This window comes from Frieseomelitta varia, unplaced genomic scaffold (genome assembly GCF_011392965.1).
Source record: "Frieseomelitta varia isolate USP_RPSP 00005682 unplaced genomic scaffold, Fvar_1.2 scaffold_870, whole genome shotgun sequence".
NCBI classification, from domain to species: domain Eukaryota; kingdom Metazoa; phylum Arthropoda; class Insecta; order Hymenoptera; family Apidae; genus Frieseomelitta; species Frieseomelitta varia.
The window spans coordinates 202,069-217,777 of record NW_025110668.1 but is presented as its reverse complement, the minus strand read 5'-3'; the positions used below and the strand labels follow the sequence as shown (position 1 = coordinate 217,777).

The window sequence follows — 15,709 nt, the reverse complement described above, 5'->3', positions numbered from 1 at the left end:
GTATACACCGATATCTCACCGTCCTATCGTCGGTCCACATCGTACACAGCCAGCGATCGCTACCTCGTTTGCACCTATTCAGTCTTAGCAGCGGTTCATTCAGTCGCGTACAATGTGCTCGTCTTCGTCATTCCTCGTGGAAAGTTCGTCATTGCATGCAAGTAGAACCAGATTTTTCGTAGGAGTAACATTTGAACTTGGTGCAAAAGTCGGAAACTTCTTCTATCGTAAAATCTCGAGTTATGCGTATTTAAAACACGTCCACAAGTGGTCAGTTCTTCTCAGTCGAGTGATACAAGTCTTTACACGTGCGCCTATCTCTTATTCAATGAAATTCCAATTTTTCATCCGATCGATCTCTAATAAATTTCGTGCTCGTCCCTCGATTTCGACTCTGAATGTCTGCGAGATTTAGCGTCTCTATGGAAAATCAGTTCTCATCTATATCAGTTCTCCTTTTAAACATCTACCCCATAATTCGATCCAATCGGGAAACTGTACGAGCTTAATTTCCACTAGTGCACAATTTCAGAGATAACGCGATCCTTGGCTCGACGTTATGTCGCGAATTTCGACGAAATATCGGTTAATTCTCACGCGGTTAAACGGCTCGACGTTAATAGCGGCGCGTATCGTTGCAAACTGAAGTACAAATAGAGATCACACGCTCTTGACCAACATATGTATCCGAAGCGTAAGTTTCAAAGTTTGTGCATCAACGCAGCTGCGTTACCTTGAAATATCGACGAGACTCGAATTCTTGGAATCGCGAGTGACACGTCAATTTTTCTTCTGTTCTGTTTATTGCTCCACTGCTTGTGGGTTATTGCTTGTTCAAACTCTCCTCGTCGGTGGTGATTTTACCGTGTTTTCATAAACCGATCGAACCAGCAGAGCGTGATCGCCGATCATCCTTCGTCCTTCGCGACCGATCGTTGATCGGTCGTGCACTCAGTCTCTACGTTTTCTCGTTTTCAATCTCAGTCTCTCGATTCGGTCAAACATTCGCAAACGCGTATCGACGAAAGATTCAAACGAAACTTGTCACTTGTCACGTCGATTCCGGCACGCGATGGTCGCGCGTTAGTCGATCGTCGGGTCACCTGTTCGAGGGATCTCTTGCTAGCTCAGTTGCTCAGTGACAGAGTTGCCAAAGCTCAACTGACAGTTGACAGTCGACGGAGGAACTGTCAGGGAAACTGTCAAGGCGAGAGTGAGGAGCGTGCGGTAGCAGGCAGCCACGCGACGAACCGGGACACCAGAAAGCAACCGGCCAGCACACCGAGCACACGCGTGTCGCGAACTCCTGTTCGGCAATGTTCGCGTTCGAGTTCCCTCCACCTGGAGAAGGTCGATCGTGTCCCAAGGTGGTACCATCTGGTAGAGGGGAACGTTGAACACCGAGACCGCCCTCCTCGAACAAAATGGAGTTTTCTCGAGCTTTCAACTCCGCCTATCGTGATCCACCTACGTCGTTTCACGTCGGTTTACCACCTGGAACAACCTACAAATCGCACCAGCTCGTCTCTCTCTCCTCTCTTGGAATCGCTCGAATTCCTCTTGGAGCATTAGCGCTTGGGTCGTTAGGACGAACGGAGATCGAAGATGTTAAAAGGAGCCAAGTTTCATTCGCTCACTGATTGTGAGTGAGTCTCTTCGTCGTAAGCAGAAGGATCGGAATTTTCCTTCTTTTTTTTTTTTATATGTCTTTGAAAGATACCCCGCTGTTCTCTGAATAAAACCTTCTAGGCGAAGCGGCGAGGTAAGATTTTTTACTCAGTGCAACATTTTTATGAGGGAGTCGCCTGAAGTCGTCTGAGCCAAGGACCCGCACGAAATCTTTGAGTAGTAAATCGACCTCTCTTTTTTAGCTTCTATTTTTTAAGAAAGCTACACAAACTGACTAGGGATAGGAGGTCCCCTATTAGGGTCATTAGAGACTGTAGCATTAGATCTGCTCTGCATGAAACTATTTGTAAATTTATCTGTAAATAGAAAAACAGCGTTGAACCCTACGCTGAGATTCGTGAGTAGACAATTAGCAGATTGCAGGCAATTACAGGCCGACAGACCCCTCGATGTAAATCGACTGAAAGCGATTTACATTGCCAGCGAACGCGGCTCGTAAATCAACGTAAGAAAATACAGGCCAGGAGAGAAGGAACGACCACGGTTGCATATATATACGTAGACTTTCGTCGATTTATTTTTTTTATACACTGTATCCGTTAATCTTTAAATATATTACGTGCGGTGTGTTTAGGTATGAGTCTGCTAGCGAGCGTTTGGTACGAATCGACCGACTTGGTGAGAATCACAACTGCAGAGGGAAGGGGGGAGGGGGGAGATTTTCGTAAAACACATTTGAAGACGTATGCGCCTTGACTCGGTGGGATGATCGAGGTAATACTGTTGACAACGGTGGCCGATTGATCGAGACGTACCAAGCGATGATCCAGTCCACTTCAGCAGCGCTGAATTCGTTTTCGAAGAAACCGTTTGAGCGAACGATACAATTCCGCAGCGAGACACTCGTCGCTCGACGAATTCGCGTATACCTACAAACGGGAGAAGTGCTGTGGTCGAACGAATAAAATGAAAAGGGGTGAAATCAGGCTGTGAGAGAAAGATGGTGAATCGAGAAGAGATTCGGTGGAAAGTTGGGTACGGTGTTGAACGCAGTTGTGGTCGAACGTACGAACTTTCGTAAGATGAGAACTCCTCTAAAGATTTCCATTTGGAAATCCGTAATTTTTTACGGACGTTCGTCCGAGACGTAGCGTGCGTCGCGTCATCTCAGCCATGTCCGTTCGAATATTTCACACGCGTTACCCCTTCGAATCTTCACTTCAAAAACCTGCTTACCTGCAAAGACGCGCCTCCGACGAGGGATAGAGAGAAAAATTAATATAAAGTATATATCTTTGGCACAATAAATACGAATACACGGTACATTCTTTCACGAGACTAGATGTCTCGCCGACACGAGTCCATGTTCGTTGACGCGCATTGAAACTCGTCGACGAGACACCGAGACGTAATTGCTTCACTCCTCGCCATCACGACGCATGAGATCCTTCGTACTCCTCTTACGCGATCATTTCTGAATCAGACGAAATTAAAAAGGAAGAAAGAAAAAAAAAATAGTAGGGGAATTCTAAAAGAACCTTGCGACGATATAGGAAATTACAGCTAACGATATTATAACGCCTAGCACCTAACGGGGTTTCATCGCTTCGGGAATTATTACCAAATCGTGGCAGTACTCGGAATCGTTACTTCGACGATAAAGACAGCTCGATATCAAATACGCGTCGACGCTGTATATGAAAAAAAAAAAAAAAAAAAAGGAGAAAGAAGTAGTCGTAGACGAAAGAAAATTGCAACGTTTACGCGTTACACGTCGCAGTGAACACCTAGGCCTTAATTTTATATAAACGTACGAATATTTGATATATCAACGACCTGTTTGAACGATCGATCGATCGTTATCGATCGTCGATGGCATTGGAAACTTCCTAGCTAACTTACCACTCCTGCAGAAATCTACTTGATCCGCAGCAGATCGCTTACGTATCGTTTCGAGACTAAACGGTGACGAAAAATCCAGCTTTTTTGTATCTTATTTGAAATGACGAACGAAATCGTTAAAGTATCGCGGAACAAATGAACCGAATATTGCTCGACGAATAAGAACTGAATGAACCCCTTGGATCAAGCTGAACCGCGCGAAGAATGACCGAAAAACGAGGCCTGTTTTTTAATCTTTCGATTTTGGAAATTGAAACTCATAGCTTTCTCACGAGAACGTTCTCCTTCTTTTCTATAACCTGCCCTTTATGATGTTTCAGGATTTCAAGGTAAGTCTCGTTACCTGACGTCTACAATTTGAATGTCTTAGATGATTGGTGATCCTGTGACGAATTTGTTTAAATGTTGCTTCAATGAAAAATAACAGATTTCTAGGAATTCGTCGATTCCATTAGCTGGAACCGTTCTGATAAGAAATTCGCAGTCCTAATAATGGTACTATTGAACAGACAATCACGTTTTTGAAAAAAGCAAATAAACTATAAAAGTTAAATAAGCCTGGATCTTCAAAAAAAAAAAATTAATGCTCATTCACACAGGGAAAGTCACTTAAACTTCTTTGACCCCTTGTAATAAAAAAACTTATTGTTGGATCAACTTGAAAGTTATGACTGACTTATTATAAGCTATCGAGAGTTTCAAACTCGAGAGAGTATCAATTATTCTTCCTTTTACAGCATTCTAAGCTGCTCACTATCGCACGATGTACACTCGATTCACGAGATACCTATTCCTGAATTAATCGCAAAATTTCGATGGGTTCGATTTTGATCTCCACTCGTTTTTAATGTATTTTGATCCGATCGATCATTGTTCCACGACATCGAAATGCTCTGGAGATAAACACGCTATTTAGAAAGCACGGATATACAAGCTCCGTTAATAGATATAGGAGACATTTTATTGGGATTGAACCTGAACGGTGCAACAACGAAAAAAGTTCGTAGGGCAACGACTTTTTTCCGATACGATCGTTGAGAACGATCGTCTCGATCGAGATAATATTTCACGTGCGATATAACTATCAAGTACAAAGCGCATGGTAGTCGCACGCGTGTAGGAACTTTTTTCATCGCAAAATCGAGCCCGAAGAAAGTGTCTCCGATATATACTAACTCTATGTAACGACTGTTGCGTTCGCGCGTCGATTTTTCTCTTGCAAAACTCGGCTACGCTCTAGTTTTTCCGCTACGTTTCTTCTTCTGCCTCTCGTACAAAGTTACGTTCTTTTCGATATAAAAGTTTCGTACAACTATAGTCGAGTGTCATGATTTCTTTCTTTCGTTTTTTTTTTTTTTTTTTTTTTTTTTTTTTTTTCTTTTTTTTTTTTTTTGTTTTGTTTCTCTTCTTTTCTTTTGATTTTGGAGAAGACCGCCGGAGAGCGATCAGACACGAGCGATTACCTGACGCGTACAATAATATGAGTATAAAAGTCTGGAGATCCCTATAATCGATCCCCTATGGCATTATTGTTCCATCGATAAACTGGACCAGGAAGCATGGTGTTTTGTCGGTTTTGGATTCGCGTGTCGTGAGTATAAAAACGCGGCAACACGCCTGCTACTTGGTCCATCCTTCCTCAGTGTTCGAGTACGTGGGAAAACTTGGCCGCGAGAGTCCGTTTCCACCGTGATCGACGATCTGTTTTTCCGTTTTGTTTCTTTCAACGCGGGCTTTATATGGTCTGGCGCTAAGCAGACACGTGATTCGGCACGTTCGACGACGACGTGGTCTGCAACGGGGATCGTGACTGATGGAACCTGAGCAATTCCGAGACCGTGACAGCCACGCGCACCACTCCTCGACCTCCTTCCAGCACGTCGCTAGCGCAGCACACGAGGTTCTGAAAAATGACAAAGCACACGCGTACGTTCTTCATTAATGTAGGTCTGTCGAGCTTCGGGGTAAGACAAGTCCAAATTTCGTCCCTTAATGTTTGTCCAGAATGAAATGAATCTCTCGGTCTAAAAAAATTAGTAGAACTTTGCAAGCAACGTTTTTATAGAAATTCGTACAAACGAATTTGTTGGATTCGTTTCACAATTGTTCCCAATTTCATTGGAGAAATATTAAACGTATCATTGAATTCCTTTCTAACGTTAAAAAACGTAGAGTTAAAAATTACAAATGAAATGTATTAATATCAATCTTTAGTGAATTAGGCAGTAATATTTAGCGCACCGCTAGACGTGATTTTAGCTGCAGAATTTAGCGACCTGCATATTTTAGAGAGGCGACGAAATTTGGGCCCCTCGCTGTAAAAACTCTGGGAATAATTTTAGTAGAGGTGACGATCGTTCGTCGTCGTGCTCAAGCGATTATACGAAAAAGAATATTTTATTATCAGTGGAAATAGTATTACAATCGTTATTGGTAGTCGTACAATCGATGTTACAGAGTACGTCTCTCGAAAGTGAAACCGAATATTAGTTTGAAGCATTGTCGTTTGAATAGCAAAAGAGTTTCTCAACGATTGTTCTTCTTCGGGGGACGTGAACCACGGAACACTGAACGCGCAAAAAGACGCCGCGACTCGTGGCCATCCAACGAATCGGATTCGCACGAGTGCGCCCGTTTCACTTGACTTTCCCGCGCCATGGAAGTTAATCGAATCGGGGACTCCCGATTGGAATCGAAATTTGAAAATTTGAACCGACGATGACACGTAAGTATACATTCGGCAGTGTATAACAGCGTTTGTTCTTTTATTGTGCGTGTAGCATAGAGATGAAGCGCGAGGCACGCCGTCCACGTTCAACGTTCACGCGGCGAGGATTGATCGCCGTTATCACTGCACTATATTCCCATTTATATGAACAAAATTGGAGATGTGGAAAAAAATACGACCAGTTTCGACGACTGTCCCTGCGTCGCGATCGTGAAATCGTTGGACGAACATGCTGGCAAATTTAATTTAGACTCGATAGTACAAAAGTGAAAAAGTAGAGAGAGAGAGAGAGAGAGAGAGAGAGAGAGAGAGAGAAAGATAAAGATAAAGAAAACGATCGTGTCACATCTATCGAGTAATATAATAAATCGACGAAGGAGCACAGTGAAATTGCTCAACTCGACGGATGGACGCGATCGTTGGAAGGTGGGACACGAATTAAACGATAAAGAGAGACCTTCTTCCTACAAAATCGTACAGAAAAGCTTAAGCTTAAAAAACAACAAGATAAAAAACGAAGCACCGAGTTTCGAAGAGCGAGAACGAGAGTTTAAGCTCGTTATGTCAGCAACGCTAATTAGCCTACGAAGTATAATCTGAGAAAATAAAGAAAAGAAAAAATAAAAAAAGAAAACGCTCAAAGAGAAAAGTAGTATCAACGTACCATATATCTATGTTTTTCGTACAATATAATATAATACAATATAATAATATATATATATATATATATATATTTGTATAATATAATCTATCTCTATATGTATATATATGCTCTCTTTTTCTTCCTCTCTGTTCTTTACAAAAATTATACAATTATACAAGCTAATGCAACGGAATGATCTCGTGTGTTAGGTCTCCTATATCGCTCGTCTTTTCTAGTTCGGGTCCTCACGCGGGTAAAACGAAGGACGCGCCAGCCTCTTGTGGAAGCGACAACTAATAATGAAAAACTGCTGCGACAGAGAAGAGATAGTAATCTACGAAATACGCGATAAAAACTAAAGTAACCAGTCTTACGGTTGCGATTAATTCGATGCAATTACGTCTCGTCCGATCGTTACGAAGAGATGCAGTAATACTGATGAGGTCGTCGCCGTTGAACGCGACGTCGTTTCGCTGAGCTAACCTCGTCGAAACGATGCCTACTTCCCAGCAATCAGAGACCTTCGAATCAATTTCGAATATTTCTTGACAAACGAACTTTTGCAATCCGACAGTTAACGCCTGAACAGCGTACGAACGACGACGAAATTGACCGGAAGAGAGGAGTGGAAGAGACAGAAGGAACAAACGAAATTAAGTAACGAATTAAGCGTTAAGTTACCAAGCGAGTACGAAACATTGTTAGTACGTAACTTAGATGAAAACGAAGATTAAAGGAAAGAGAAAAAAAAAAAAAGAACAAGTCGAACTGACTAGAACCGAGGATAAACTTAACCAACGATTAGAAGTACATTATACTAAGGACTAGAAATTCGCAAACGCAAGCTGCGCGAATGCGAAAACGACCAAAGTAACGCGGGGTATTCCGAAAGACGTAGCTCGCTTTTAATTCCTGATTCGATGATTAATACACGTCGACATAGTTGCACGCTCGTCGTAGAAACACGCGCGTCTACGATCAGCTCGAAGTACAGAGAATTTCCAATGAGAGAATATACAATGAAAGAACTCAATTTGACACCAAAAAGAAAAAAAGAAGAAAAAAGAAAGTTTCCACGTGTTTTCTTGCAAATAGACCGTTGTATTAGACCGTTGTGTCAATAGAAGCGATTAGAAGGTTCCTCGTAAAAATTCCTTTGTGCGTTCGCGATACGTTTGAGAGCACGTGTTTACTCGTGTCGTGTTCAGTCAATGAACATACTAGCAGCGATATGAGAAGCATCACGGAGAAACAGAGTCGCGCGCGACGCGTGTCTGACGCGTTTGGCACTGATCTACTGCGAAAAAAAGAAAGAACACGTTCGATACGACCAATAGATACGGGCCCGGTCCAATGGAGCGAACAAACCAAGAGGTGCAAAAGATCCGCCACGATCCGAAACGTTCGATCTCGGCGACTCGTTCCTCCTCAAATTCCTTAATGTACGCAATATAATATAATCCTTATCGTACGAATACATGTAGAATAAGTTAGACGCTTGTACACTCTAAACGATATATGTACGTGTTGTACGTCCGCTACGATACGATTCTTATATTTCTTCTTGTTTAGACGTTAAACGCGTTTATATGAAAATATGGAGATTATATCTTAGGCTCACGACCGAATTGCTTGGTCGGTGAAGTGTTAAGTACTCTCGTCTGAGACGTGTCCCTCGCCCAACGAAAAGAAGAAGCCCCGTATTTATTCGCTTCTCGCCTCGGTGAAGAGAAATGACAGGGAAAGATAGAGTTCGTCGTTTCGCCGTGATTTCGTTTTGGGGGGGCACGCAATACTGCTTGTGAGATTCGATAAAAAACGACAGAAAACAACGATCGAATGAGAAATTCCTTTCGAGTTCGAATGTGCGAGTTATAAACCTACGTACCAAAATAGGAAATCTTTGAACGTAAAGAGATTTCTAGCACCTTGTTGCGAATCCTGTAGTACTCGAAGGCTACCTATCACAGACCCATCAATCCTGAAAGAGCCGTAGGCGATTCACATTGGTCGAACGTTAAAAAAATACTACCATTCGAGGTATGACACCGAAGGGTTCTTCCCTATTTTCTTCTCTCTTTGAACTTCGCCATCATTGGCATGATCCTAGTCACGTCACCGGTGCCGGATGATGCCGCAATACCAGCCACGAATACCATTCGCTTTGTTTTCCAATTTTCTTTGATCCCGCCGTCATTACAAAACATTATCTCGAACTTGGAGCAATCAAGAACGTGTATTGAACACCAACCCACCGCTTCGCGTAGCAAAATACTATTTTCTCGACAGATGCTGTGCTCAACGATAAATCTCATCGGTCGTCACGATCCAGCGATCTAAACGTACAAGGTACATACATACACAGGCGATTCTATTTGATATGCGAGCGTCCATCAGCTTTGATTACGCTCTTTGATTTGTTTTTTCTTTTTTTTTTTTTTTTTCACGTTCCCTTCCGTCGTAAGATATTTTCGCGTTCAATAATCAGAACTCGAGCTCGAGTCCTCGTCGTAGGTCTTATTACCAAAAAAACAGAAACGCTCAGCTAACCTACGCGCTACGTGGCCGTTTCTACAACTAGGCGGACTAAATGTACTTACGAAGCTGCCGTTCGATACTTGAATCGACTACCGAATACTAGCTCGCCGAAGGAAGTTTCAAGCGTCTCTCGCGAGCCACAACGACGGAGGCAAACAAACGAACAATCCTGTTCAAACTACAGCCGAGCGACCAGCGGCTGGGACCTGCCACATTTCTCGAATCGTTTTCGAACTTGTACCGTACATTTGACGAATTCGAAGCTTCAAACTCCTGAAAGTCTTAATGGATCTTAATAAATCTTTGATCGTCTTGGATGTAGTCAAAGTTCCGAGAGTTCGATAGCGTGACGAATATTCAACGTTGAGCTGATACAAAATTATGCAATACAAATACTGAAGAAAATGTGAAAAGTTGTTTGATAATTAGTCACGCTTGAAACTTTGAAAGAGTTTAAGCTTTGAACCGATATCCGAGGAGATTCGAAGTGTCGCAGATCCCATTGCTGCCTGTGTCGTATTCGAATGTAAATTCAGTCGAACGTACAAGCTAAAGCTTAGCTTAGCTGTTTCTCAGTCAGATCAGCGTATCGATCAAACGTTTTTACAACGGACGAAAGCCATCGAGCGTCTCTCGGTTCGACAGCGATTCCTTTGAACGGAAGAATGAGAGGGGAAAAATCAGAACTGTCGACTAACGTCGAACTAGGGATAACGAGATACTCCGGACGGTCGATGAATAGCTTTCGATTACGGTTTTATCCTTCCGGGTATCGTTTGTATCGTGCTTAAAATAAACTAGCAATTAGCATCTGACAGAGGGTGGCTCTGCGCGACACTCGACCGCGTTCTTCGCCCGTCGAAGCAAACCAGATGTAAAGGAAATAAAATTAGAAAAATATCATGCCGCTCTAAGTGTACTAATCGGGCTGGAAGAAGTGGACAGAGGAGTGTCGTGCAGCGATTCAATCTCGCGCGACTCGACGGGGGGCTCGGCGAACGAATCGAGAAATTGAAAGGTAGAAAACCAGAAAAATTGTAACAAAATCGTATTCTCCCCCCGAGTTCGTTGCGAACCGAACCGTGCCGTGTCGCGTGTCGATATATATCGTTTGTCGTAATCCCAGCGTAATCTTCGATTGTGCTTTTGTCTTGCAAGCGTCGTTCGTCCCATCATTTTGCACTCTGGCGTTCTCGTCTTACTCGCTCTTTTTCTTTCTGTTTGTTTGGCTTTTAATCAGGAATGGGGAAGAGGTAGAGCAGAACGAGGCTGGAAAGGAATGTGGCAAAAAGCATCGCGGATAGAACGCGATCCTGAATCGTATGGGATGAACCTGCGGCCGATTCTTCGGTATCTTTCTTTCCTTCGTCGCGGAGAAGGAGAAGAGCGGAGACGAGACGCGCCAGAGCCTCCAGCCCGTACGCGTCCATGTAACCCACGTCCATGATTGCGTCCGCGTCCAATAACACCTCCTGCAACACCAACAACGATACTACTCAGTCCCAGTCACTACTATGTCGCTGGTCGTTCTGAACATTTTACTTTTCTTTTTTTTTTTTCTTTTTTTTTTTTTTTTTTCTTCTTTAATTTAATTTCTCAGCGAGATCGAAGGAGATGAGAGAACAATCAACAATCAAAGATGTTTACTTCGAATCAATATACTAGTAATTAAGTGAAAAATTAATTGTCGCAGAAGCGTAGACAACGAAAAGGGTGTATAGAGCCAATAAAAGATAAAAAGATAAAAAAAAAAAAGAAGAAAAACGTTACGTCGTAAAGGTAGTGTCGATGAAATGCTACGAGCAACAGCTTGCGCAATTGTAACGATCGCGAGGATCGAGCAAGTTATCCCGAGCCTCGCTCGAGGTTTTCATCGATAGAGAAAGAATTTATCCACTTCTCAGTGTGCTTTTGGAATTTATGACAGTTGTTATAGACGATTAAAATACGTGTAACTATTAATAATTAGACAACTGAGATTCGAGTACACCTGATTAGTATCTCTTCTAATGAATGAATGAAAATGGTGACCTGATAGGTAGTTTCGTACAGACAACAAAGGTCAATTTTACTCTTACTTTCACCGGTTTTAGATACCGATAATTAAACAACCATGCGTATTCGACGATTCGCACGCGATATTAATCATGTTATGTAGTTTTAAGAGAGAACGGGAAGGGAAAAAATGAAAAAGAAAAGAAAAAAAAAAAAAGAAGAAAAACATTCGAATATCTAAATACAACTTGTTGTATGTTTGTATGTTTAGAGTGAATATATTATATATTGCATTATATTATATTATATTATATTACATTATATTATATTATATTATATAGTATATATGAAAACGAGAATATACAAGGAGATAACGAATAACAAATTAACGAGTGGACTAGCGAGCTATTATAAGGTTTCTCATTTTTCAAATACGATTTTATATTCTGGTGCCAACCCGTCGGGAATAAATGTAACCTTGCATTATACATTTGTAAAGTAAAAAAAGAAAAAAAAAAAAAGAAAAACAAGAACCTCGGAACTTCATGGTCAGCCAATAAACGATAAGAAAGAAAGAGACTTTTATTTAACAATCGTTATCTTTTATTAATTTCTCTGCAGCAGGGAACATGACATCGAATCGCGTAACAAGAACCATGGACTCGGATGAAGTAGCATTACATTTTGTACACTCCTTACATTTGCTGTATAAACGATTCATAAGAAAACGAAACATATTAACAAAACTAAACTCGCCGACTGGCTTTGATTGAAATTCACTTTTCTAATACAATAGATATATATATATATACACAGACGATGTATAAAAATAAAAAAAGAACAACAAGTGTACAATCAAATGTTAGAAACACATTTTAACAGAGTCGTTAATTCTACTTGAATTTCGGTGCTATCAGACCCTTGAGGCAATCGAAGGTATTGCCATCCGGATGTACGGTGAATATCGCTCCGTCCTCTCCACGGACACGCAAATATCCAAAATCGTCTATGCCTAGTATCTTAACGTTCTGTGACAACCCAGAGGCTGATAATATCGTCACGTTTGTATCGCTGTGGAGAGAGAAATTTTTTTTTTTTTTTTTTCTTTACATTTTTACACACGTGCGTATCAAGTAGACTGCCGACTTTTGTGCGATTTATATGCGAAATCTGAACACACTGCAAAATTGAACAGAGAGCACATAGTACGAAAAAGTACGTGACATTCCCAAAGCACTAGTTTCCTCAAGTATATTCTCAAATTTGCATAAAAATCTCTTGCAAGAATTATAAGAATCATATTTTGTTGTACTTTGTTATGTGCTGTTATATTTTGCATTTAGACTTTTCACAGTTTATATTTTCCAAAGATGCACAAACATCCGCAGCCTAATAAAAAGTAATTTATCATTTACGTTGAAGAATCGAATTATGTTACGAAAATGTAATGAATAAAGAGAAAAATTTCAAATACAGTCTAAGATAATGCTTTATTCACTTCATCCTTGTCAACTGTTGGAATAATTTCTCGAATACAAAGAGCATGCATAATTATTTAGAAAATTTGAGAGTGAAACTTACGTGTGCATCCAATAAGCATAATATGCATCCAAAAAAACATCTACATTGCCACTTTGTACGATATTTAACCATCTCTCGATTTCGTTGAATACAATAGCAAAGTATTGTTCGTATGATATCATTTTCAACTTCTTTTTATACATATCGTTAAATGCAGTAACTATATCGTTAATACAACACGTAGGTTCTTTATTAAATAAATTTACTCCAACTCCTGAAAATGACGATAATTTTATGACATAAAATTTCTAAGATATGCATGCAATGAACCAGCCTAAGCAGTGTAATTATATAATAAATGAAATTTATAATCGACGCACATAATAAGGGAAATTTCATATGCTTGTAACAAATGAAAATTTCTTTGAAAAAAATGACTTTGTCGAATATTAAATAATGCTCACCAACGTTACATATATTAAGATTTGACAAAACATGAGTCGCTATAATCATTCCACCAATCTTAACATTATCACCAGCATAAATATCATTAGGCCATTTTAGTCTCAGATCGATGTCCTGTTAATAATAGGTGAGTAAATTAATAAATTACAATAGCAGTTACACAGATATTTAGGTACCTCGTATCCAGGTAGAGACTTAAACGCAGACACAATTGCAACAGATACCAAATGTTGCAAAATTGAGATTCGTCTCCCAAGTATCGTGTCAGTAGGCACATGCAGTTGCAACGTAAACAACGCTGAACCTTTCGGACTGAGCCATATATTTTTACTTCTTCCTAAACAAATTCATATAAAAATCTCCATTAGACATCTGATCCATTCACAATTTTAGAATATTCACAAATTTATTCAACCATGTAAAATATTTTTAATAAATACAATTTTGAAGACGAATTTTCGTTTAATTAAATAGTTATAGAGAAACGTACATTTGCCCTTGTCATACAATATTTTTCTTTCTTTTTTTTTTTTAATTGAAAAACAAAGATTTTAGACCAGCCTAGGTCCATTAGTCGGAACGATGTTTCTAGAATTAAGCACGGCAACCTGTTGGATTGCGACTAAAAATCTGGCAATGTAACAGGAATATAGAATACGCAAGGAGGTATCTCGACTACTGTTAGACAAGAAGCACGGTACTGGGAGACAAGGATAGACACACGTGACGTAACAGACAAGGAGGGCACTATCGAACAACAAGGACAGACATATTTCTCTTTCTAATCTCTCGAATATCCATTAATTACTCGATTTTCGGAAACAATTCGTGCACCTTTGGCATAAAAGAATCAAGTGCAGATCTCAAGCAACATTCCTATACAGTTTTTGATACGATTTCTTGTTTAATTAATAAATTATAAACGACTCTTTCCACAAGTGTCTGGGCTTCCGTAACGCGTGTCTACGAATTTTTAATACTATCGATCTTTCAAGACCTTACAGCCCGCTTTTTGAAATCGTAGAAGCTTCCCTAGACTCTGCACTTTACATTCCATGCACACAGATTATTAATTAATTACGTGTTAATTCAAATTATGCGAAAATTCAGCGCGTCGGTCTGCCGTAGTAACTTAATCGTGCGTGTTGTCGTGCAACAATAATTAATAACTCATAATTTAAGCAACAATTCCGATACAAAACTATACGTGAATATCGCTTGTAGTCTGAACTTTGTTCCACGATTCCAAAAGTGCATGATTTCAACCTAGAAATCCAGTAATTAATAAATAATCAATGAATTAGACGGAAAAGTACATGTATCCTTGTCACGTGACGTTGCTGTTCTTTTCTATACTCGAGTGCTGCCATCTANTTTTTGTTTCTTTTTTCTTTTGATACAGAAATGCCCTGCCCGCTTATATACATCGCTTTCACTTCTAAAGAAGCGATAGCCTTCCTCGAGATCAACGATTCGAACCTTTAGCGAAAAACTTTGCCTCGAAGAACGTTGCGCGAATGTTGTTCGATTTAGACGCTTCATCGAGAAAGTGAGCAATAACCAGACTTGGGTGGTCATTTTTGTCAATAAATGTACCCAATTCTGGTTCCTATCTCAAGAGGACACAATTAAGGAAAATATAACTAGTTTGAAAGATTTTTCAAAGTTCAGCGCGTGGCACTAAGTCGTTGAATCTTAGAGGAATGTTGAGAAGTGAAGACGCTAGGACGAGACGCGTTCAAAGCGTTCTCCGATGAAGCGACGAGCGACACAAAAGCGAATACGAGTCTAGGCACATGCAACTAAAGCTTCTTTCTTTATCTCCACTTCTTTCTTCCAAATTTCTGTCTTTTTCTTTTCTTTTTTTTTTTCCTTTTTGAAACGAGAGAGAGAGAGAGAGAGAGATTTTGAAAAAAAGGCGAATCGCATAACCCACGGGGACTGACTAGTAGTTGTTGGAAATAACATGGACAAACGTACCGGCTGCTGTCGAAGCGTTAGTTACGGCCTTGCCAAGAGGCGTTCGATCGACGAATAGCACGGATGTCTATGCTTCCTTCGATCTTGCGCTCGAATCGTTTCAAGTTTCCCTTGTGACGCGCTTGGTCGCGCCTCCACGACAAAGAGGCACGAGCGTGTTCGCAGGGCGTGCCTCGAGTACAATCGTCACGGGAAAAATTCGTTGGACAACGAAAAGAGAGAAACGAAAAAATGACTGTTCCACGTAGAAGCACGCGGTGGCTTTTGTCGTGCGTTGTAACATGCCGCGGGACCACAGCGAGTAAACA

The 15,709-nt window shown here is 40.6% G+C and overlaps 2 protein-coding genes across 5 annotated transcripts in view; both read right to left on the bottom strand.

The window, feature by feature from the left end:
• Window positions 1-2,178: 2,178 nt before the first annotated feature.
• The window catches only part of LOC122536772 (leucine-rich repeat and calponin homology domain-containing protein-like), a 37,567-nt gene continuing 24,036 nt past the window's right edge, over window positions 2,179-15,709 (bottom strand). For 2 of the 3 annotated variants that reach the window (XM_043669436.1, XM_043669438.1), the window contains one exon: window positions 5,910-10,912. In XM_043669436.1, coding sequence (XP_043525371.1) covers window positions 10,673-10,912 — 240 coding nt within the window. In that variant the 3' untranslated portion in view covers window positions 5,910-10,672. Of the gene's footprint in view, window positions 5,435-5,909; window positions 10,913-15,709 lie in introns of those variants that run through there. The other variant, XM_043669437.1, reaches the window with a different exon arrangement.
• Window positions 12,016-13,780, bottom strand: LOC122536775 (biotin--protein ligase-like). 2 transcript variants are annotated; one of them, XR_006308471.1, is made up of 5 exons: window positions 13,598-13,780; window positions 13,421-13,535; window positions 13,017-13,230; window positions 12,241-12,506; window positions 12,016-12,194 (listed from the first exon to the last, which is right to left on the bottom strand). XR_006308471.1 is itself a non-coding variant. In XM_043669441.1 (4 exons), exons 2-4 carry the CDS (start codon window positions 13,467-13,469, stop codon window positions 12,329-12,331), a joined length of 441 nt encoding a protein of 146 aa, XP_043525376.1. In that variant the 5' UTR covers window positions 13,470-13,535; window positions 13,598-13,780; the 3' UTR covers window positions 12,016-12,328. The 2 variants fall into 2 exon arrangements, 1 of the variants encoding a protein (XP_043525376.1); XM_043669441.1 differs by having other exon boundaries at window positions 12,016-12,506.